General features: G+C 31.6%; 1 protein-coding gene and 1 pseudogene across 1 annotated transcript; one reads left to right on the top strand and one right to left on the bottom strand.

The window, feature by feature from the left end:
• The first annotated feature begins 3,926 nt into the window (after window positions 1-3,926).
• On the top strand, window positions 3,927-7,659 carry LOC120131005 (annotated as a pseudogene).
• A 3,245-nt stretch (window positions 7,660-10,904) lies between these two features.
• On the bottom strand, window positions 10,905-12,335 carry LOC120130553 (dof zinc finger protein DOF5.7-like). Its single transcript, XM_039147771.1, has one exon. It carries the CDS (start codon window positions 11,960-11,962, stop codon window positions 10,967-10,969), a length of 996 nt encoding a protein of 331 aa, XP_039003702.1. The 5' UTR covers window positions 11,963-12,335; the 3' UTR covers window positions 10,905-10,966.
• Window positions 12,336-25,871: the final 13,536 nt, after the last annotated feature.

Raw genomic sequence — 25,871 nt, forward strand, 5'->3', positions numbered from 1 at the left:
ATTTTTCGGCCTATCTAGGTGCCTCCAATTCATGAAGATCTGAACCGGGAATTGAAAAGGCATAAAAAAAACCTTCTTTTGGTATATGTATCAACACTAATGGTGGCTGAAATAGCATGGTCGCGTAGGCGGCGGTGATATCAACATAAGATCTATAAAATTTGAAGTATTTTTCGATTGAATAGACATTGGATTCGCGTTAAGAATGGTGAGAGATGTTTGGTGTAAAATTTTGAGAATAATTGGACTCCAACGATGGTGGCCGATGGTAGTAAAAAAGGCGACCAATGTGGTGGCCGAAACCTATGGTATTCAGGTTTGAGAAGATAAATTGAGATAAAATGAGAAAGAAGAATAAGGAAAAAGAGGGAAAATAATGAAATAATAATAATTTTTTATTTAGATTAAAACAATGTTGTTTTGATTTAAAATTTATTTTTTACAAGAATTCAAAACTACGTTGTTTTGATGTTAGTTGTTATATCATAATGTAATTAATTTTATAATGGCAAAATGATCAAAATATGAGTAATTCGAAAGTGTAATGAATAAATTGATTTTTTTAAATTTTAGTGACTAAAATAAGAATGAAAAGATAGTTTTGCGGTGAATGGTATAATTTACCCCTAATATATTAGTGGAATGGATTTTACGAGGATCCATCATATTTTGTATTTAGTTGGATAGTGATTTAAAATAATGTCACATATATTTAATGACCTTCATAAATTATAATGTGTGACATTATTTGAATGGTTAGTATAAGCCATGCAGAGGGAAGTGATGTCCGGCATGTTATTAAATTATGCTTTAAATATCTCATATACTCGCACGAACTAAATGACCGTAATGGTTAAAAAAATTATTATTATTCGTTGAGATATCGAGTTCGAATATTATGTTTATAGGAGTGTGAGCATTCATTATCGAATGATTAAGAGTAGTCTTTGAACAAACAATGTATTTATCCTAGATCATACGCTCAAGTTACTGACAAACAATGAGTAAACGTGAATTATATGCTCAAGTGACATGCTTGTAAGTAAACGTGAATTTATGATGAATTGAAGAAAAATATAAAAGAAGTTAAAAAATGTTCATGCATATGTATGATATGGAATATGAACACGATGTTGAGGATGAGGTTATATAAAACATGCATAATGAATTATATGTCATTAGATCATTGTTGTTAGGTGTGTAAATGAATTAAGGTTGAATAAATAAGATTGTGTTCGTTTTGTTTATTTTTGAAGGTGTTTATGTTCGATTTATTTTCATTTAAATTTTTAATATCTTTATTTTTTTTGAAGGTTTGTCTAGCATTCATGAACATATTCATTTGTAAGCTAAAAATGGTAAAAGTATGTCACTAGTGCTTAAACTCTTTAAGCTTCATTATTTAAACTTCAAATTTCACCATGTGTACAATTTAATTCTTATACTCATCAATATTTAAAAATATAAAAAAAGTAAACGAGCTTCAAAACAAGCCATTAAATGAGTCGTTGATCGGTCGTCGATTGGTCACGATTTCATAGGGGTTTTGATCACCAGGGGGAGGTGAGGTCGGTTTGATCTTTGTCGACGGGGGCCGGCGTGAGTTTAAGGGTTGAAATGAAGATTTTCAAAGCTTTGGGTTTATTTCAAAATTTCTGTATTTTATTTTTAAAAATATATATATAATTTTATTTTTTAAATTTTAGACAAAAAAATTTAAAATCAGCAGATTGTGACATGTGTCACTTAACGAGGAAAATTAACGTCGTTGACGGCACGAGCACCTAAATAGGTAACGTTTGAAACGTTAGGCAGCGGGATGGACTGAAAAATACTGTAGACACCTATTTGTGAAAATATGTATAGTTTGGTCACTTATTTTATACTTAAGCCTTAAATTAAAGCCAGTTGAAATCAATTTTCTCTAAGAAAGCAGTTCACAGATCGAATATCTGCATCTTTTTATTATTTTTGGACTCGAATTTGGTTAATTGCTTTGCGATTCATATAAGCTTAGCACTTGACACAAAATAAAAATATGGGTAAACTACTATGTCGGTCATCCAACTATTAACATGTTTTAAATTTAGTCACCAAACTAACTTTTTTTCTGATTTTGTCACTAATGTTTTAAAACCTTATAAATTTAGTCATCCATTGTTAAATGATTAATGAATTATTGACTTGTTTTATTTTAACCTATAATATTTATCTATTCTATCAATTTGTTCATAATTATAAATAATTTAATCCTCATGCATTATGATTTCTGTCATCTTCATCCTCATATTGTCGATTAAATCATGTGGCGGCAGTCTATTTCTTCTTTTTCTTCTTCTTTTTTCAATTTAGACCAAAGATGAATTTTCCTTGGAGTGTTTGAGAAATATTTCAGATTGAAAGAAACCGGTGAAGATGTTCAGTGTTTCTTGGAGTCACCCAAAAAAAGTTTTCAAAGACAAAATTGGCATGATCAACCTTAAACACTTTCCGCATATTTTCATTATGTACGCTAAGTTCAATGACATTATCACTGTAGAAATATTTTTTTCTTTTCATACGAGATGGGGGTAGCTAGTTAAAAACCCCTAATCTATATGCCAAAATTAAGGGATGTTTTTTGGATAATTGAAATCAAGGTTTTATCAGTGAGTACCAATGGTGCCAGCTAGGTTCAGTATGGTTCTTTCGAACTGGTTTGATTGCGGTAGACTCTTGTGGGCAGGCATGGATTTCTGCAGCAAGGAAATTAAAGCAAACGATTATCTTACATGATGGATATAAATAAATGAGAAAAAGGAAACAATCATAGTTGAAAATTTATTTAGGTACCTGTAGTCACCCCTCTCGTGCATGGTACCAAATTCATGGCTTTACTGCTGTTCTGAGTAAATGCTTGCTTCTTTTATATCCTTGAATGGATTACTCTGCGACCGAAGAAGGAAAAAAGTTATTAAAGCTCCTTTCTTCATTTAAAAAAAATGAAAAAGAGAATGTCTCCCCATTCCTTCCAAAACCTTGTTAAGCAAGTCAAGTAACTGTAAACACATTCCGCTCAAGCTATGTAAGATAGGTAAAGCGAGCAGAAAGTCAAAAACAGTGAAAGTCGTACGAGTAAGGATAGGTAAAGAACATGATTAATGGAGCGCTCAAAAAACACTAGTATTTGAACAAAGGAGAATGTGTACTTGCCTCGAGATTTTCAGCTAGAGTGGTTCCCTTGATTAGTGGTCACTACCTCTATAACCGACCAGGAACTCAAAGATGTGTGAAAAACTGTTCCCTTGGTGCCAGCCTAGTATAAATGTTTCAATTGAAGAAGTTACCCCTGGTTTTATGCATCAAAACAGCATGCCAAAAGGAATGATGCATTCTTCAATCTGTGCATCAAGCGCCCATCCAGAAGGAAAAGTAATGCACTGGCCTCCTTTTCAGTAACAAAAAGGTAAAGAATCTATGCACCTTCAATTAACATTGAATATGTAGTAGGATGGAGCTGGCAGCCCATTTTTTCCATGATACTTGAGATATCAGTGCATCTATCAGCTAGCCCCTTTCTAAGTAAGCCATCAACAAGAATCTTCCAAGCTACTTCATCACAATTATAACCACAACGAAGCAAGTTACCAAAAGTTTTCTCAGCCTTCTCCTTATCCCCTTGATCATACAATCCGCAAATCAGTTGCCTGTAGGAATCCAGATGTGGTAACTGACTAGCATCATCAAACACTCCCAACTCACAGGAACAACTAAGAATAGAATTGTAGACATCTTCACCAGGATATATTCCTTGATCTCTCGTATGATCAATTAGCTTTTGCTCTTCTACAAATCGGCCAACTCTACAATGTCCTATAATAAGCTTGTTGTAAGTGTTAGCCTTGGGTACACAACCATGTCGGCGCATTTTATCAATGACTAGAGAAATGTCAAATTCCATTGACTTCCAGGCACCAGCGTGATTAACCAACATGTCTGACATGTCATTATTTAGTGCTTAAGTTATACAAGTAGAGGGATAGTATTACCTGCTCCTTTCAAACTCAACAAATCTTCTCTTGTCAGATGAAACTGTGGGGAAACAAACTGAAAATCTGAAAAATGTTACTAGCAGTTATGAGCTTCATAAGAAACATTGGGAATCAGCAATCAATAATTTACAAGAGAAAATAAAGGTAAAAAAGTTATCTTTTCAATAATGTCTTACTTTGTGATAATTTCACTTCCTTTCGTTGTTGTGAGATTATTTATTTAATGCATTTTCTTACTGATTATTCTACAGATAATGAAAAGAGAACATGCTCAGCTCTCTCATGAAGCACATGCATGCGTTGAGTCAATACCCGAATTGAACAAAATGGTCACTGGTGTTCAGGCACTGGGTAGGGTCTAATTCAACTGGTTAGTTTGAGTTTACATTTTTACATCCACATGGGCTCACAGAATGAGTTTGCAGTTCTCCAGTGTGAGGATCTCAAAGTATAGTGAGGAGCAAGCAAAGCGAAAGGAGCTCTATAATCAGATTCAGGATAAAGGCAAGGTTTTTCTCCCTTCTAAGTAGTTTATTAATGCAGTTTTTGCAATTTGTCAGCAAAGAGTACAGAGGAAAACACTTGTTACACTATCCATTTAATTTCAGGTAATATAAGGGTCTTCTGCCGGTGCCGTCCTCTTAGTAAACAAGAGATATCAGCTGGTTTCGGTCAGGTTGTAGATTTCGATGCAGCAAACGATGGAGACCTTGGCATTCTGACAGGTGCCTCTACCAAAACGACTTTCAAGTTTGACCGAGTTTACACACCGAAAAACAATCAAGGTAAAGATTTCATGTTATTCTATGCATTAACCCCAATATCAACATGTAAAATACTGTAAGATGCTGATTTAGCTAGTATTTGTTTTGGCATAACAGTCGATGTTTTTGGGGATGCCTTACCGCTGGTGACATCAGTGTTAGATGGATACAATGTCTGTATTTTTGCTTATGGGCAAACAGGAACAGGAAAGACATTTATAATGGAAGGCACTGAACAGAACAGAGGAGTCAATTATAGAACTCTTGAGCAGTTTTTTCAAATTGCTAAGGAAAGAAGAGACAGTTTTATATACAACATATCTGTTAGTGTTCTTGAAGTTTATAATGAACAAATTCGAGATTTGTTATCTACATCACCGACATCAAAGAGGTGAGACGGCTGTACTCCCTATTAGATTTTTAACTAGTCACTTTTGGCATTCCGTATTCCAAATGCTAAACAATGATTCATTGGTTTGGTTGATAGGTTGGAGATAAAGCAATCTGCTGAAGGGTTTCATCATGTTCCAGGCATTGTAGAAGCTCGAGTTGATAACATTAAGGAAGTTTGGGATGTATTGCAAATTGGAAGCAATTCTAGAGCTGTTGGATCAAACAATGTGAATGAGCATAGCAGCCGATCCCACTGGTATCAGGATCTCTGTTTTTCTTTTTCAATGCTCTAAATTGAAAGAAGATCTTTCAAGTTTGTCTTTTTATCTCATTAATAACTACAAAGAGAATTTCTTCAACTTTTTGTGCAGCATGCTTTGTATAATGGTAAAATCAAAAATTTGATGACTGGTGAGTGCATGAAGAGCAAGCTTTGGCTTGTTGATTTGGCAGGCAGTGAGAGGCTTGCAAAAACTGACGCACAAGGTGAACGACTCAAGGAGGCTCAAAATATCAAAAAATCCCTTTCAGCCCTCGGGGATGTCATATATGCTTTAGCAACAAAAAGTAGCCACATTCCATACAGGTCCATTGATTGTCTACCTTAACTACGTAGCCTGTTTCTCTTTCATTCTTTTGCATGACATCTTTCATTCTGTTTCAGGAATTCGAAGTTGACACATTTACTTCAAGATTCATTAGGTAAATCTGAGGGATTCATACTCTAGCTGTTTATTTGATTTCTGCTTGCTAGTCTTAATGGCAATAGATTTTGGATATATCAATTTTTTTATACTAACAACTATTATTTATCAGGAGGTGACTCTAAGACACTGATGTTTGTGCAAATTAGTCCTTCAGAGATGGACTTACGCGAAACCTTGAGCTCCTTGAATTTCGCAACTCGAGTTCGAGGAGTTGAGTTGGGTCCTGCTAAGAGGCAAGTCGATACAAGTGAGCTCCAGAAGATGAAAACAATGGTACTTCTTGATAAGTTTTTGCTTCCACCACTACTATTTGTATTATAAGATCAATCAACTAACTTTTAAATTCTTACAAAGCTTGAAAAAGCAAGGCAGGAATCAAGATCGAAAGATGAATCGTTAAGAAAATTAGAAGAAATCTTACAGAACCTAGAGAATAAGGTCAAAGGTAGAGACCAGGTTTACAAAACACTGCAAGAGAAGATCAAAGAACTTGAAGGTCAATTGGAACTGAAAACTAGCATGCACCACCAGTCAGAAAAGCAGCTCTCACAACTTTCAGATAGATTAAAAGGGAAAGAAAAGATTTACGCTTCTTTGCAACAAAAGGTTGCCATCATTTTAAACTATTATAATTCACACATGCCAATTGTTGTTGTTAATACTAACTATAATCTGTTATCTGGTAAAGGCTAAAGAATTAGATGCCAAGCTTAAAGATCGGCAACAGTCAGAATAGACTAGTTACCAGCAAAAGGTTACACTAAATGGAATCTTCTTTATTGGCTCATTTCTTCATCCTGCTTCTTGCTTTTGACATGAAATAATTTGATTCAAAACAGATTAAAGATCTCGAAAACAAGATGAAAGAGTGAGTACGAGAATCCGAGTCCCACTCACTTGTTCTTGTACTCAAGGTTGCTAATATTTTAGTAATGTTGGTTTATATATATAGGAAAAACATAAAGCTTAACATTTTATGCGTCTTTTCCAGAGTAAGGAAGTTGAGAGAAAGCTGAAAGAGCAAGAAGAAAACCCAGAATCCATTTTGCTTCATCAAAAGGTCATCTACATATATATAACATACCTCTGTTTTCACTCACAATTTGTCTGGCATATATTAATGCTCTTATTATCTGAAACCATACCCCATTTTCAAACTAAAAATTACGGACGAGTTCCAAATGATGATAGTTCATTTACTTTTCTCATAAGAAATTTGCTGGACTGAATTGCCTTTGCGTGTAATATCTTAAGTATGATAATTTTGTAGCAGAATAAGGAGCTGGAAGCTAGGCTGAAGGAGCAAGAACAACAGTTACAATGTGCACTAGCTAGCGACTTTGCCGATGCGATAATGGTCAGTCCTAGTCTAGGAAAATGTAGAAGAGATAACGAGTCAATGAATGAAGCGGAACTTCATATCCTGAGGAGTTCAAACTCAACCAGTAGCCGTCCGTTGAGCCGGGGTCCAAACATCCAAGAGTTAGTGATGTAGTCCACGAGCCAAGAAGGTAAAGGTACTCTAGAAGTGGTGAAACTGATAACAGCAATATGGTTATACCTGCTTCTTTGGCTGATAAAAGGTCAAGAAAATCTGATCCATCTAAGATTGCAAGGGTTGTGAAAACAGCAAAACCAGGTAGCATAGCTGCTGCTCAGGGACATGGAACCTTGGCTTACAAAAAGGTCATTAATAGAGCTCAGGTCCAAGCAGCAATGGAGAGAGATACCAAGAAAAAGATTTGGTCAAGATAAGTTAAGCCAAGAAAAAAGGATTTATATGTAACTTCTACAGTAGCATACACTTCACTAATCTTTAGATGTTATTTCTAGTTTGTTTATGATCTTTAAAGGTGTTGTATATCTTTCAAGTAACATGATTAATCATTTATGTTTGTGTTTTGTTCACTTTTTCTCATCGATTTCAAAAAAATATAATATATGGTTGTATTCCGTTTTTATTTAACTAAGATATGATCACTTTTGTTTTTATTTAACTGTCGTTAATAGTTAACAGATTAGGTGACGTGATACTTTGGTATAATCACACATTTGGTCCCTATTGTTTATATATTCTCTCAATTTAGTCTCACTTTAATAAATTAAAATAAAATTAATATTCCAATTGAATGATGTCACGTGTCACCATTCGATTGGATGACTAACTTTATTTTAATTTATTCTAATTTATTCCTACTTTTAATATATTTTATGTTAAAATATTTTGAAATTAAGATAATAATAAAGTATTAAGTTAGAATAAAATAAAGTTAGTTCCTCAGCCGAATGGTGAGACATGGCACGACATATGGTACTAGTGACACGTGGCATCATTCGTTAAGAGGATTAATTTTTTTTTAATTTATTAAAAGTATGATTAAATTGAGAGTATGTGTAAATAATAAGGACCAGTTGTGTGATTATATCAAAATATTTAACAACAATTAATTCATGATGATTATATTTTAATTAAATAAAAACGAAAATGACTATATATTATGTTTTTCGAAATCAGTGAAAAAAAGTAGACAAAACACAAACATAAATGATTAATCATGTAGTTTACTCGTTTTCCAATTTATTTTCTTAAAATTGTTTGTATTTTCTCTCAAACCGCAAAACTTCTTCTTTAAAAATGGATTAATAAATATAAAAAATTAATTATTTATTATTATCAAATAAGAAAAATATTTTTAAGGAAATATAACAAACTCATTTTAAATAATAACAAAATATAACCAACTCCCCTTAAATAATAATAACAAACAAAATCCGTATCTTTATAATTCATTTTTAAACCAAATCTTTATTAATTTTATTGATTATTATTTTCTAATCAAATTGAGAAATATAAAAATTTAATTACATATTAATGCTTAAATTAAGAATTTATATTTCTTAAATTAAATTCAAATCTAAATAATTTTTAAAACAATATTATTATATATTGATAAACCCTAATCAATTTTTTTCATTCTCGATGTATTAATATCCTATAGGTTCAGTTAATGTTAGTAGTAGATCAAAATCACATTTGATACTATAAGTCATAAGCTATCTCAAGCAAAATATTGCGACTACCAAAATTAAATGAAAAATTTGTGATCCGAAACAACTTTATACACTTCATGACATAATACTTTTGTCTAACAATATCTTAAGAGAATATAAGACAAGAAAATATCAACCTTATATGAGTCATAAGTTGATCTCTAACAATTTATTTGAACACGACCATGCACTTTACAGTCTCTTGTTAAGGACCCAAAGATATATCTTATAATAAGAGAGATAAAACTCATTTTAATCACTCATATCTTATTGTATGATTCTTATTATGTTTAACTTTGATAATTGTCCAATTAAAAATAATGTTTAATTACTTGTGTTGAGAACTATGGTAATTTTAAGTCTAAGGATTTAATGACACAATTGTTAGATATTATCTTATGACTTTGATCATTTATCAAGCTCAAAATAAGTCGATCTAATATGAATAATCAATAATATTATTCAAAGCCATTATTATATAATAAACATGTAAATTATGATAATAATATATTTATCAATCAAAATAATATACTCATAAAATAGGTCTAGAAAAATTATCAGCACATGTAAAACTTAAATCTGAAACACTAAAATCTAGGATTTCAAATTACGGTCCAAAAATATAATAATACCTGCAAAATAACGATAACGCCGCCGTCCGAATTACTCGTTACACTCGCAATAGCGCTTAATAACACCCGTTACACTGGCAAAATGCCAAAACACTGATGAATGATGAGAGACCAAAACGTTTATCTCGTTCCAGTGGGGGCATCTTAACGCGACATATCCTATCTCATCTGCCCCCACCCCTTTCGTTGCCAGTTGCCACTCACAACACAACACAACAAAAACAACTCTTGCTTTTCGTAAGGAGAAAAAACTATATGCAATGAATTAACGATGCTGACATATGTATGTTACTATCATTATTCCAACACACATTTACTGATTATTTTTCACCCTAAATCAAAATTCAACCCGACACAAACATAATTTTTTTTAAAAAACTTGATTTAAACATGGATTTTTTTAAAAAGACCGACCCGATCAAATCAAGCGGATCAGAACCCGTCGAATTCACCGAGATTAATAAAAAAATCCATATATTTAGTGAACTTACAGAAAAGTTAAAAGTGGTCAATAAGAAAAGGGGAAAGGCAATTTAAGCGAAAAAAGCAAACAGAATCATAATGTGATTATACTGCCGATGAGTAGCAGGTAGAAGAGTATCTCCCTCCCCAAGAAAAGAAAATGGCTAAACGAAGCGTTCCAGACAAAAGTAAGCTTTACATGCTTTTCCTCTCTCTCTCTCTCTCTCAATTCAAATTATTTCGACACTTTTTCATTCAACAACACATTTAACACCGCAAATGGCGTGTAGGGGTTTCGCCAACAGCTACTCCCTACGGCCGTGGTGTATGTTTCATATATACATTCGATGACAATCTTCAGTAGCCTCAGCTAATAGGCAGAGATTGAAACACACTGAGACAGTGAGTCACTGACTCAACATGAAACAAATCAAACATCTACCTCTCTATATTTCCACTTTTAATAAACACTCCTGTGTTCTTATCACAGATCCCAAAGCTTTCAATTAAAATAGTTCCCAATCAACCATAAGACAAAAACAAATCTACATGTATACATAGTAGAGCCAAGTATAGCTTTCACTTTCATCTTAATTTCAGCTTCTGGCTTCTGCATATAATCTTTTGTAGAAACATGCAAAAACCAAACAGCAGATTCATCAAAAGCTATACCTTAAAACACAATAAAAAAGAAGTATAAATAATGAAGTGACCAATAGTGACAAATATTTTATTTAAATAAATACTAAAAAGAAAAAAATTTAAACATTAGTTTTTCTCAACGTTTACATGTTGATTTTTATCTTAACGAAACATTTTAAACAGACAATGAACTAAAAATGGGTGTTTTTAGAAATATTACTACTGTTTTCTTTTCTTCTTTCATATCTTCCCTTTAAGGCGGTGTACCTTTTTTGATCGTCTTTTTAGTGTAACGTGCTGTAATGATGCAAATCATTCCATGCTTGAACCCCATTCCAGTTGCTTGTTGTTGCGTTATCATTGCCATTGCCGCTAGTGGTCGGAGTCGGAGTTACCGGTGCATAAGAATTCCCAAAGAACCATTCCGTGGCGGTTTCATTGCTCGTGCCTTTTCTTTGATTCCCAGCTGCTGATATTTCAGGTTTAGAAATCTCCAGATTCTGGAACAAAATGGGTTGAAGCCTTTCTGCTTCGTTAATCTCAACTGGAACGGAAGAAACAGTGGCGCTGTTTTCCTTTTGATTCTCTCCACCGAAAAGCATAACCAATCTTTGTTGCTGCAACTTCCAATGTAAATCTTGGTTTATGGAACTTAAAGACTCAATTGAAGAAGCGAGGCCACTACTAACGTTCAACGAACCCATCTCCTGAATTGCACCACTAAGGCCACTGGTAACTGAAGATAATGGATAATTGTTAAACCCCGTCAAAGAGGTGGAGTTACCAGCTGGATCGAGATTGAAAGAAGGGCTACTAGTACTATCTCCAAATGAAGAAAACTGGTTATAAGTACCAGTAGCCGGTGAGGGATCGAGTCTAGGAAACGACAAGCCACTGAGCTGAAAATCTATGGCAGGAGAAAGGCCATGAAAGAACTTCAACTCACCCATCTCCAAAGACGAGTCCTTGTAGTCACCCGAAAGCCTTGAAGATGACTTCAGCTTCTTGTTCTTACGGCAACCGCCACCGATCGGAACGTTACGCAGAGCCCCACCTTTGGTCCAGTACCTCCTACAAGTCTTGCAAAAATGCCTGGGTTGGCTGAGGCTGTAGTTGTTAAAGTAGCAGAATTTGGTGTTGGGAGAGTCACATCGTGGACACTTTGGGGCCGCTTGCTGGTCTTGCGGCTGCCTTGTCGAACCTGTTTTCCGGTTGCCACTGCTTTGGTTTTCTTTCTTGGTAGCATCTGGTTTTGCACTGGGATTATCATGAGACATCATGGAAACCAGAAAAACAAAAATGATACTGTGGGTTGGTTTGTTTCAAGGATTTCCTTTTTTCTTTTTTGTTTCAGTTTCCTTTGGCAAAGGTAAAGATGGTCAATTGATTGAATTCATGCATGGGGAAGACGATGTAGAGAGAGAGAGAAATGGAGGCTTGTGATAATCATCAAAGAAGGGTTTGGGGGTGATGGGTTTTTTTTTAGGGTTGGATCTGGTGGAGATTGGAATAAATAAAGAGTTTGATGAAAGACAGAGAGAAGGAATGAAGGAAGAGAAAATTAGATCTCACTTGAATAACAAGCGGACAAAGAAACCATATCATCTGAAGCTACTTCTGGCAGGGTCTCAGTTGAGACGACAGAGATGAGCAATGAAACAAAGTTCGGATACATTGAAATATAATGAATTTACGAGATAATGTTGTGAGAAAAAAAAAATCACGAGGTAACGCTCTTCAATAATTAATTGTTGAGATAGGATGTTTGATACAGGTCGAATGAAGGTCACCGGGTGGTCTGACATGCCGTTTGAGTTTGGGAGAAACAATCAAACAATAATTGTTTGGGTTAAATGCAAATTTGGTTCTCATAACTTTGCACTCTCATACATGTATTTATTTTAGTCACAAACAATTATAATTTAGTCATACATGTTTCTTGTTTATCCTATTTTAGTATGTATTTGTTTTAAAATTGATTATTGGGATATCTTGTTTTGTATTTAGTATGTATTTATTTTAAAATTGATTATTGGGATATCTTGTTTTGTATTCAATAATTTTTATTTGTTCTACGTTTATTTATTTCGAGTATTTTTCACTATTTTTTAGTTTTATTTTGTTTTATTTTATATTGGAAAAATTTGCGAAATAATATCGTTGGTAGGGAGAAATAAATACATACTAAAATAGGATAAACAAGAAACATGTATGACTAAATTATAATTAAACATAAATACTAAACAGTGGCTAAAATAACATGTTTACAAATTTCATGGCCAATTTCCAAAATTAAGGAAAATATATAAAACACATGAAATCAGTGATTAAAATGAAATAACTAAAAATATTATGATCAAAATGAAGCATACACAAACTTGACAGAATAAACAAGTAGTGACTAAAATATAATTATTAAAATATAAATGCCTGAAACAAAACATTAAAAATGTCACTAAATGATTAAACAAATAGATTACAAAGCACAGGGGACCAAAAATGCTATTATCTCCTAAATATTAAAACACACGTATGAGAGTGTAAAGTTGTGAGGCCCAAATTTGCATTTAACCCAAACAACTAGTGTTTGACTAAGATGAGAACACTACATTTTGTTTGTGAAAAACCCCAAACCCCAGCATTGGTCGCCCAGACCACCTGGCGACCTTCATTGGTCGCCCAGATCAACTGGCGATCTATATTCGAACTGTAGTAAATATCCTATCTCAACAATTAATTGTTGGAACGCGTTATCTCGTGAATTTTTTTTTCTCACAACATTATCTCGTAAATTCAGCCCATTGAAATATATCATTTAACTCCCATTTTTCTATTTGTATATTTCTATTAACAGAAACTGTAAGGGAACTTCTTTTACCCATTTTTTTTATTAAAGTAAGGAAATTATAAAATATTATATATTCTAAATATTTTTAACTATATTTGAATTCGTAATTTTTTTTATTAAGAACAACAATAATTCCCTTAACTATAAAGATAAATTGGTTCTCGTTCCTTTATTAAGCGTTTTGTTAAAAGTAAATCTGGTAATATATACCGTGATGTTTGTATAAGTAATATTTAAGTTTAGTATTACATGTATGACAGTAAACTTTATTATGAATAACTCTTACGATGGATCAATGGGTTGGAGAGACCTTGTTCTAATTTTTTTTCTATATAAGTTAATTATTTGTTTTATTTATATTAATAATTTATTTTCAATATTTTAAAATTTAATAAATTATTTCATCAAAATAAAATCATACATTCAATCTTATTTATATTGTTATATTATACAATTATATTTGTTTTAATAAATAAATAGTTTGCGGGCATTAAATTATCTCAGTAATTAGAGAGATAGTTGTTATTTTTAGAAATAAAAAAATTTAAATATCAACAACCTTCAATATTTGAAAATCTCTAAAATAAATACTATTATTTGTAAGATTAATAAAAAAATAATAAACAAACGATTCATTTTTTATACCAATAACTAATGGCCCGAGAATGTTGACTCAATTGATTACTTACAAACCATCATCAAAAGGTTTTTCATTTGAGGAATAAAAAAGAAGCATAGTGATTTTTTTATATAAACTTCCTAAAGAAGCATGAGAATTCCTATATCTATTTTATATTATATCTTTGTTATGTCATAATTGTTTTAAAATGATTTTATTAATTAAATTTAATAAGTAAATAATTTTAATTTTATATAATTTATGTGTAAAATTCTTAGCTTATCAATAACATAAATTAATAATACAATTACACATCAGATAAAAGAATTGCCACTTCTTAAAAAGATAAAAGATATTAATTTCATATGAGAAAAGAAAAAGTATTATAATAAGATGTGGCGCCTTAAATTCTATCAAAAAATTTTCTTGGAAAACGATAATGAATTTATGATAAATAATATCATAGTAACACTTTGATTGACTAATTATACATCAAGCACATCATATGATAGGGTAAACAAGATGAACAATTATGATGATAATCTATAATGAGAACGTTACGAGATTAAATGGAAGAGAATGTTACATTTTTAAAAAAAACGAAAAACATGAATCCCACATAAAAAAATTAAATTAAGAAAACTAATATAAATTTAATAATATAATTAAGAATTTTTTTATTCAACAATCTAGTATCAATTATATAATTTAATAATTAATAAATAGTTAAGAAATTAGATATTATCTCTTTAAGTTCTAAATTTGAGTATTAAACATACATAGATATAAACATTTATTGTCAAATGATTGAAAATCTAAATATTATTCATATTACTCCCAAATTTATAGAAAAAAGTGTAAACTATCATATTTCTGTATTTAAATTTTTAGAAGTATATATATTAAAATAAAATAAAATGTAGCACTAAAAGTGGAAACTAGGGTATATAGTCGTTGTAGTAGGGTTGAGTCGGAGAAAAAGAACATAGTAAGAGTAGCAGGGGTGGTGTCATTGCTGCCTCAGAACTGCAGCCCCGAGCATTGTGTAATTCCTTGCCTTGTAATGTCCAGTTTAACCTCATTTGTACACTTGTTAAACTTTTTAAGACCCGCAAACGCAACGAGCCATGATTGATTTACTTATCATATTGTTTTTCTAAAGGCAAACTGAAGTTGGAATAATTTATGAATACGGCTGAAGGTAATTTGATGGTATTAGGGTTGATAGTAGAGAGAAACAGCGTGCAAGTGGCAGTTAAAGAAGGGAATAGAACCAACCAAAATAAGGGCAAAGACGTCAAGGGAAAAAGGGTGAATGCATGGATGAGAAGAAACGTGGAGTGCCGTAACCAAAATTACTATTCCACTATTCCAGATACAGAACAGTTGGCTACACACATTCATCCCAATATGGATGAATAAACCAACCACACACCCAGAGGAACACGTGATTGAAGAGGGACGGCCATGCCTCAATTCCCGTGAGACCCAAACAACATAAATAAATAAATAAAAATCTCCCGGTCACGTGCCTCCCCTTCTTCCAACTTCCAAGCCGTCGATCTGAACTATTATATATATATGGGATAAGATAAGATGGTCAGTTGAAATGTTTGTCAGAAGGTAAACATGTACTTGGAGCGTTTAATAGTCAGGGTAGCGACCAATTAAAAACCAAACAATACAAAACACAAAGCTACAATGATCCATGTCAAAGAGGTTGGTGAAATGTTAAGTCGCAATCAAATCGGGTCTTAAAAAATCAGAACACACATTTATTACTCAAGAAGAATGACATTTTATGATACTAAGTAGAACATTTTTATATATATTTTATTTGAAGATGGAAAAGAGAGATTTTGTGCTCTACTATTGTCGGGTGGTACATGATTGCTGATCATGCAATGTACTGAACCGCACCCCGTAACTCATCTCCTCTGTTTCTCGATTAAATTAACCGGCCTGTCCCAGTTGTAGGGACGAGCGTTCTCTATCTTAGGAGGGCGTTTCCGTCATTTCGCAGCTAATTGCTTGTGAACCGTTAAATCGCTCTCGTAAACTCACGAGTCTCAAGGCTTGACATTTTGGGATCCAAGTAACTTTAATTCCGCTTCCCTATTTTAAGCCTTACAATTTATTAATTATTTATGCAAACCAAAATGTAGAGGCTTGATGATTTTTGCCGGACCTTGATAGCTAATAATAGCAGCCCTTGATCTTTGGGCTGATGCCGAGTTATTTGCTTCCTGGATTGGCCCTTTTTCTTGATGTAGACATGAGTGTGCTAGAGAATCGGACCGTATTTGTATGTATACCTAATAAGGTTCCAACCCAAAAGACGGCATTCATCATATTAATAATGTTCTTCTGTGGTGTCCCAAAAAAGATTTCAATTACATGTTTTTCTTAAATATTTATAAGGATAAACTACTCTAAATATTATTAAATTTTAATGCTTATATCAAGTTTATCATTCAAAAATTAATATAGTTATAGACTTATAGCACTAAATTTTAATTTATGTTTCAATTATATTATTAGATTGATAACTCGTAAATGACATGAAAATTGTTGATACGATGACTAGATGATAAAAATAACATTATTGTAATTGAAAAAATTGATAATACAAAAAAAAAAGTAGTATTGAGTGCAGAACTCACCATTTCTGTCTTCTAAAAACGATAGACAGTGGGTTGATTGTGTTAGAAAAATTCAATAATTTTAGAACTTTGAATGAAAAATTGATCCAAACGTTATTCATCAAAATGTAGAATCAATTGTTGGTTTGTACATGTGCAGACGTGCACAATGTGAGTAACATAAATATTTGAATCGACCAGACTCTTTGTGAGCTTGCGGATATTTTAAACCAAATGTGAGATATTTTTCTCAAATAACATATCTTTTCAAATTTTGTTTTGGAATTAAAAAGATAAATATTAAAAGGTTCTTTTAATCAAAACAATAATTTTGGAAATTGATTGGTTGCTTGATTCTCATTAATGCTTCATTAGGTCAAAAATTTCCAATTGTTCACAATGTAAAATCCCTATAAATATCGTGTAAACCTACTAGGTTAAACACAATTCAAAACAACTCAAAAACAATTCAAAAGAATTCTTTTCTCTAGTTTTGGTGATAGATGAAGGCAAGATAATAGTTCGTGATCTCTGCAGAAGTGCAACTGTAGCTGATCATCTAGTTGTTGTATCTTGAAAGACAAGCAACCAATGATCTCAAGCACCATAGGAGTGGCCGAAAATATGTCTTAAGGAAATTGTGTAGTTGCAGGCATCAACTCGTTTTCATTCAGTTGTTGCGATTCCAATCGTGTATTTATTTTACACTCCGTTCGATTATTTAATAGAATAATTTTTCCATGTGATTAATCATATTTTTTTGTTTTATTCTTGATTCATGTACACGAACTTTGCTGCGAGATCTTACCGTGGATTTAAATGATATTTGTCGCAACTTGTGTGAATCAATTATTTAAATAATTTTTTATTTTATCGTCTCATATTGTTATACTTCTAACAATCTTAACACATACTCTATCTTCTAACTTTCTGAAAAATCCGAGACGATTCAAAAATATTGGGAAAATCGTGAAAAAAATAAATAAATTCATTTTCGGGATTTATCCTGCCGTTTTAATGGGTTTGCTTAATTTCAAAGTGGACAAATCTATTTAATAGAAATTATCATTAAAGTTAGTTGATTACTGATTTTGAAACTTTGATTTTGTTCGATAATTAAATCGAAAATAAACAAGATTGATTTTAATCTACGCAAATAGTAGATGAGCTTTTTGCAAATTGTTTTGCAAGCTCACATAGGAACTAACTTTTGTAAATACAAAAATGCATAGTGATTAGCACATGGTGATTTACCTTTAGTAAATAAAAAATAAAAAATTAATGTGATTCTTATTATGTTATAGTATTATTGGGGAATATCATTATGATAAGATTTCACCCATAAAAGTGTTTTTAAGCATTAATCATGATATTATTCATGAGATTATTGTTATGGTATTATTTCCCTATAACGTTTGGCCTTTTAATATGGAATATTAAATATGGCATGAATAAAAAATATCTTTGATATGATTGCGTGTTTTGGAAACACTATAAATTTTATTATAGTATTAATAATTTCTTTTGAGAAATTTTATAGAAACAAGCAAATTCAGAGTTTAATCCACGCTTCGATTATTGGATTGCGAAAATTAAAATTAAAGAATTGGTTCCTTTAAATTATTGGATTGCGAAAATTAAAAATCAAAGGATTAGTTCCTTGTGATTATTGGGTTCCTAAAATTAAAGTATTAATTTCTTTTGATTTTTTCGGTTAAAAAATCAAGTTGTCATGATATATTTGTTTCGGGTTTTATTGCTACTAATCATGTTGTTTAACATATTATAAAAACATAAAAAAGAGGATTTATTTCAATGTTAGAATATTGTGTTGATTCTAACTTCGTAAAGAAAATAAATAGTTGAATTTATTCCCTTAAAATCTTATATTATTCTAACTTTGCAAGGAAAATAAATAGTTGAATTTATTTCCTTAAGAATTTTAAATGATTCTAACTTTGTAACGAAAATAAATAATTGAATTTATTTTCTTGAGAATCTTGAATGATTCTAACTTTATAAGGAAAATAAATTGTTAAATTTATTTTTTGAGAATCTTAAATGATTCTATTTTGTTAAAGAAACTAAATTGTTGAATTTATTTTCTCAAGAATCTTGAATTAAGAAATAAATTGTTGAATTTATTTTCTTATGAATTTTTAATGATTCTATCTTTTTAAAAAATAAATCGTTGGATTTATTTTCCTATTTTACAAAAGAAAATAAATTGTTGAATTTATTTTCCTAATAATCTTATATGATTCTATTTTGTAAAAGGAAATAAATCATAAAATTTATTTTTTTTCTATTTTGAAAAAGAAAATAAATTGTTGAATTTATTTTTCTGATTTATAAAAAAAATAAATCGTTGAATGTATTTTCTTGATTTGTAAAATGAAATAAATCGTTGAATGTATTTTCTTGATTTGTAAAATGAAATAAATCGTTGAATTTATTTTCCTAAGAATCTCATATGATTATGATACTTAAAAGGAAACAAATCGTAGAATTTATTTTCCTATTTTGTAAAAGAAAATAAATCATATTTTGTAGAAGAAAATAAATCGTTTGATTTATTTTTCTATTTTATTAAAGGAAATAAATCATTGGATTTATTTTCTATTTTGTAAAAGGAAATAACTCGTTCGATTTATTTTCTTATTTTAGAAAATAAATCGTTGGATTTATTTTCCTATTTTAGAAAATAAATCGTTGGATTTATTTTCCTATTTTGTAAAAATAAATAAATAATTGACTTTTTTTTTGGAATCTTATATGATTCTTGTTTGTAAAATAAAATAAATCGTTGGATTTATTTTCTTGTTTTATAAAAGAAAATAAATCATTGGATTGAATTTATTTTCTTGGGAATCAAATATGATTCTATTTTGTAAGAAAGAAAGAAATTGTTAAATTTATGTCTTGAAAATATCTATATGTTTGTAAAGTGAGATCTTGAAAGTAAATTTACTTTGAGAATTTAATTCATGTTGTTTTAATGAGTTTATTTGATCTATTTTTCAAAACAATAAGGAATAAATATTTTATTACCTTCATTGGTGATAACAAAAGGTATTGTTATATATTTGCTAAAGAGCAAAAGTGAAGCTATATATAGAAATTTATTCTCTATAAACTGAAAGTTGAAAACCAACTTAATAAAAATATTAAGATGGTAAGAAGTGATAAAGGTGGTGAATAAGTTATTAATGAAGTGATACCAATCATACTCTCATAAATTAAATGGAGTAACAAAGTAGAAGAATTAATTCTAAAAAAAAGAAATGATGAATGTAATGCTAAAAAGTTTTAGGTTATCAGTGAGGGAAGTTGCTTTCAGTGAATCCACTAACCAAAAGGTTAAATTGATATCAAGTTAAGAAAAAATCTAAATGAATGAGACTAAAGCCCATGAAATTTAAAATGTTAAGTAAAACCCTACCTAGTTGACTGATGATCTCAAGATCTAGGTTCAAAGAGACAACCTAATTGTGTAAATCGTGTGAGATCACTCTGGGGTTTTCTTATCCCCAAGTCCATTCTTATGATATAAATAGTTATTAAATTGGTATAGATTAAGAAAAGGTTTTAATGACCATTGTGTGCTTTGATGTGTCGAGCAACATAAGTCACCTATATGAGAGTGAAATGGGGCCGCTTTAAGGAGACTATTGGGCACAATTCTTTCAAACTCTTGTAGAAACATATAATGTTAATGTCTATATGGACATACCCATGAGAACTAATATTCTTGTTAGAGGGGTAGTTGTGTGAAGTATATCATCATTTACACATACGGTAGAATAGTTCAAGGACATCATGTCTACTTGTTAGCTAGTAAAGTAAATATGTTGTCACAAGAAAATGTTCAAAGGAGGACACCTACCTATCATATGCAATTATCGATTGAAGAATCTATCACCACATCGAGTCAAAATGGTTTTGATAACATGATCAATCTCATTCATGGGGGATTGTTGGAAAAAATTCAATAATTTTGGAGCTTTGAATGAGAAATTGATCCAAATGTTATTAAGGAAAATATGGAACCAATTGTTGGTTCGTACATGTGCAGACGTGCATTACGTTGGTAACATGAATATTCGAACCGATCAGGCTCTTTGTGGGCTTGCGGATATTTTAACCCAAATGTGAAATATTTTTCTCAAATAGAGCACATCTTTTCAAAATTTGTTTTGGAATTAAAATGATAAATATTAAAAGGTTCCTTTAATCAAAACAATAATTTTGGGAATTGCTTGGTTGCTTGATTCTCATTAATGCTTCATTAGGTAAAAAAATTTCGATCTTTCACAATGTGAAATCCCTATAAATACAGTGTAAACCTACTAGGTTAAACATAATTCAAAACAACTCAAAAAATTCAAAAGAATTATTTTCTCTGGTTTTAGTGATAGATGAAGGCAAGAAAATAGTTCGTGATCTCTACAAAAGTGCGATTATAGTTGACTATCTAGTTGTTGTATATTGGGAGATAGACGACCAATGATCTCGAGCACTATAGGAGTGCCTGAAAATATTTCTTAAGGAAACTGCGTAGTTATATGCCTCAACTCGTTTCCATTTGGTTGTTGCGATTCCAGTCGTGTATTTATTTTACACTTCTTTTGATTATTTAATAGAATAATTTTTTCATGTGATTAATCATTTTTTTATCCTTGATTCATGTACATAAACTTTGCGACAAGATCTTGCCATGAAATTAAATATTATATGAATCAATTATTTAAATAAGCTTTTTTTATTTTATCATCTCAGATTGTTATACTTCCAACAGATTGTTGGAGAGGATCGACAATGGCTTGAAGGTAAGGGTGAGGTAGAGATGTTGCATCAGTGGTATGGTGAGAAGGGTGATCGACTAGTCGTTGGTTAGGACAATGGTATTCATACATTAGGGTATTACGTGTGCTTGACGATAATGTTGGGTACAATCTTGCAATGCTGTGATTGATGATAATCAAGGCTAGATGAGTATTTAGTATTGTGTATTTTTTTTAAATCATTTGATAATGAACATTTTCAAACACTTCTATTTACAGACGTTGATGCTCGAACAGGGCTTCTAAGAACAACAATCATATCTTTAACTATTGAGATAGATTGGTTTGTGAAACGATCAATCAATGTTTATAATTGATCAATCATTTTATTAATATCAAATTAACGAGTATTAATATAAAAAAACATTTGACTTAAACCTTAGTGTTTGCTTTCTCAGTTTCTCTATCCCGTTATTGGTCTTTTTTCTTATTTTTTTTGTTAGTCAGCAACGATACTAGCCTTAGTACGGTTTTCTTACTTTTACAATACATTTTTTTTACTTTTGTAACCTTTTTTGTTTTTTTTTTATTGTTTGTCTTATATTTTTCTTAATAATGGATTTGATGTCGTCACGATTGATCAAAATGACGCTAATTTATTATCCTATTAACTTTTCTTGTTTTGGACACTCAAATTGGATCGTAGATAGTTATCTAAGGATGTTTGACTCTGATTTGTATTTTCTCGGTGATCTTTTAATATTTTTTTATTTATCTGGGGTATGTATACGATAATATCTGTTCAAAGATAACTCTCAATCATTTGATATTGAACGCTCACACTCCTGCCAATCTTGGTGCTCGAACCCGGAACCTCAAGGAATAACATTAATTCTTTTACCACTTAGGTCGCTCGGTTCGTGCGATCTTTAAATAATTTAATATCGTGTTACAGTTCATTTGTCAATGTAGTCAATAATATCTTAATGATTTTAGAAAAACATTTCAATTATGTACTTAATTTATATTTTTTTATTATAATTTTAGATATTTTATATACATTTTTAATAAAATTAGCTTATTATATATTAAAAAATCATTTGATTTAATTATAATATGTTATCGATATGAAATTCATAACGTTTACCGAAATGCATGTCACTAAAATATTTAAACATTTTAGAAAAATGTATCTCAAATATAAAATTTATAATATTTTTCGATTTTTTTATAATACATCAAAAAAGGTTTAGTATAAACAGTAATAAATGCAAAGTTTATCTAGAAGGGGTATGTGTCTACCATAAAATTTTATTCTCATTTTATATGAAATTTTTTAATAATTAATATATATGTATTCGCTAAAAATATTTCTGAACTTTTCAAATACGTTTTCAAAATGTGTAAAAGTGAAGATCTACATATTTAACTAGTAAAAGTAAAAGAAAACCCGTAAAAAACTAGTAAAAGTAAAAAGTTTATTTGTGAATAGGATTGTAAATGTAATGATAAAGATTGCAGATATTCTAGATCGACTCTATTAGAAGTCGATCTCGATTCAATTCGAGCTCAAGCTCAACTCAAATTCTCAACGAGTCGAAATGAGTTACTTAATACTCGACTCAAAAAATACGTGGACAACTTGAAAATATAATATATTAAGATTTTATTTTTAGAAAGTTATTAATAATATTAATATTTATGTGTTCTTTTTTTTAAAAAAATATAATATAAAATTTTCATGTATTTAAGATTCAAGTTTTTTTTTATACAAATTTAAAGTTCAAGTTTGAGTTTGAGCTTCAATCAAGTTAAGTTTATTTTTTTTTATTTCGAGTTTTTTCAAATTTTAAAACATGACTTCAAATTCGATTTGAACTTAAAAATTTTATACTCACCAATTTTAAATAGAGAAAATCGCCTCAGTGACCAAAAAAAAGTTATAATATACGATTTTAACCAACTTTTTTTGGATTTGCCAAAATGACCAACAAAATCGCAACGCGAAATAAAAATCGCAACGCGATCCCCAGAATCGCAAATCAGTTTCCAAAATCGCAACGCGATTATTGAAAATCGCAATGCGATAGTACAAATTCGCATTGCGATTTTCCAAAATCGCAACGCGAATATGAAAATCGCAACGCGAACACATAAATCGCAACGCGTATCCGTAAATCGCAACGTGTATCCGTAAATCGCAACGCGTATGGGTAAATCGCAATGCGTATCCGTATATCGCAACGCGTATCCGTAAATCGCAACGAGAATCTGTAAATCGCAACGATAATCCGTAAATCGCAACGCGATATTTAAAGCGCCATTATAATCGCTACGCGTATTTTATTTTCAAATTACAAAAAGAATATTAAGACAAAATCCCGTAATCGCAACTCATAACCTAAAACCTAAAATCACAACTCAGTCCCATCTCCATCTCTCACTCTCTACGGCGAAGAAATCCGTCCCCATCTCCGAAGATTTCCGTCCCCATCTCCGGCGAAATCCCTCACAACCATTCACGGTCAGAAATCCCTCACAATATTCAGAAATGGAAAATCAACCTCCGAGGGTTAGTTTTTTTAATTATTTTTATTTTGAAATGTTTGCATTATTGTAGGTTTTTCATATTGAAACTGATGATAAGTTTACTGGTCATTTCAATAATAGATTAACCATTTCACTTAGATTTCATTTCGCGTTACGATTCTGTCGTTGCGATTTTCATTTCGCGTTGCTATTCTCTCGTTCCGATTTTCAAGTTAGTATTTGTCTTTGTCTTTGTTCTGTCTTTTGGTTGAAGTAATGCAATCCATTCAAGTTTCAATTTGCAGAAGAGTCGCAACGAGATAAATGAAAATCGCAACGAGAGAATGACTGTCGCAACGAGAGAAATGACAATCGCAACGAGAGAATCGCAACGCGAAATGAAAATCGCAACGAGAGAATCGCAACGCGAAACCAAAATCGCATTGCGATTTTCATTTCGCGTTGCGATTCTCTCGTTGCGATTGTCATTTCGCGTTGCGATTCTCTCGTTGCGATTGTCATCTCGCGTTGCGATTCTCTCGTTGCGATTTTCATTTCAACCAAAAGACAAAACAGTGTTGCAAATTTTAGTTTCAAGAATAAACTACTACTTTTTATGTTTATTGTTTTTGGTATATCTTCACAGTGTAGTTTTTGGTATATCTAACTTGGTATGTTTATTGTTTTTGTAGAAATTTTTTTCGGCTCAATTGACCTTGAGAAATAAAGTCAGCCTGGCCACTACAATTGCAAAGAAGCTTTCACCTGCTCAAAGACAATTGTTTGAGGAAACCTGCTTCGGGCCATGGCTGAGAGTACAGCATCCGGGTGGAGATGCTAATTTGACCCATTTGTGGCTTCAGACCATGACATCAAATCTACCCGACAGTATACAACGTGGTGAGGAAGAGATATGGTTTCATTTTCCACCAGCGTATACTTGTTTTGGGCGGAAGGAGTTCTGCTTAATCACTGGTCTACGATTCGGACACGATGATGTAGGCCGGTACACTCGTCATATCGCCCGCCCATCATGGTTATCCCGGGTTTTTCCGGATGAGTCAATGGAGAAGCCGAACCTACATGTCGACGACCTGAAGAAATTGTTTAATAAGAAAGCTGGTTTCACTCGGATGGATGACGTCGATGTTGTCCGAGTATGCCTTCTACTACTTGTGTATGCCGGCTTTTTAGGCAGAGAGGCCAGACAACCTATTCATCGGGAGCTAATAATATTGGTAGAGGACCTGAATGCATGGAATCTGTTTCCGTGGGGTTCGTATATATGGAAAGCTACCTGGACTAAGTTGTCGTCTGCCTTTGATGACCGCAAAAGTTTGCGGGGCGATGGGTCCAAATACACTTTGTCAGGCTTTGTTTGGGCCTTTAAGGTAAGAATTTCTATATAATGTTTCTAAAATTATAATTAATTATTTAACAATTACTAATTTTGTTATTATATTGTTTGTAGATTTGGATATTCGAGGCTTTCCCCAGCATGCGTACATATGCAATAAAAACGTCAAATGATATTCCCAGGGCTATTTCCTGGAAGAGGAAAACTCTGTTGGATTGGGAAGACTTAATACCATATGCCACAATAAATAATGTAAGTTAACACAAATACTTTCATATAATATATAAACAAGTTATTAATAGTAGACGTTTAACTTTGTTTGAGTTTTTATATTTTAGGAGGCTAACATTCCATTACAAAGACTGACACCCACGGAGGAAGAGCTTGCCACTGATTGGTGGCAAGCTAGT

This window comes from Hibiscus syriacus, unplaced genomic scaffold (genome assembly GCF_006381635.1).
Source record: "Hibiscus syriacus cultivar Baekdansim isolate YM2019G1 unplaced genomic scaffold, ASM638163v2 tig00110548_pilon, whole genome shotgun sequence".
NCBI lineage: Eukaryota > Viridiplantae > Streptophyta > Magnoliopsida > Malvales > Malvaceae > Hibiscus > Hibiscus syriacus.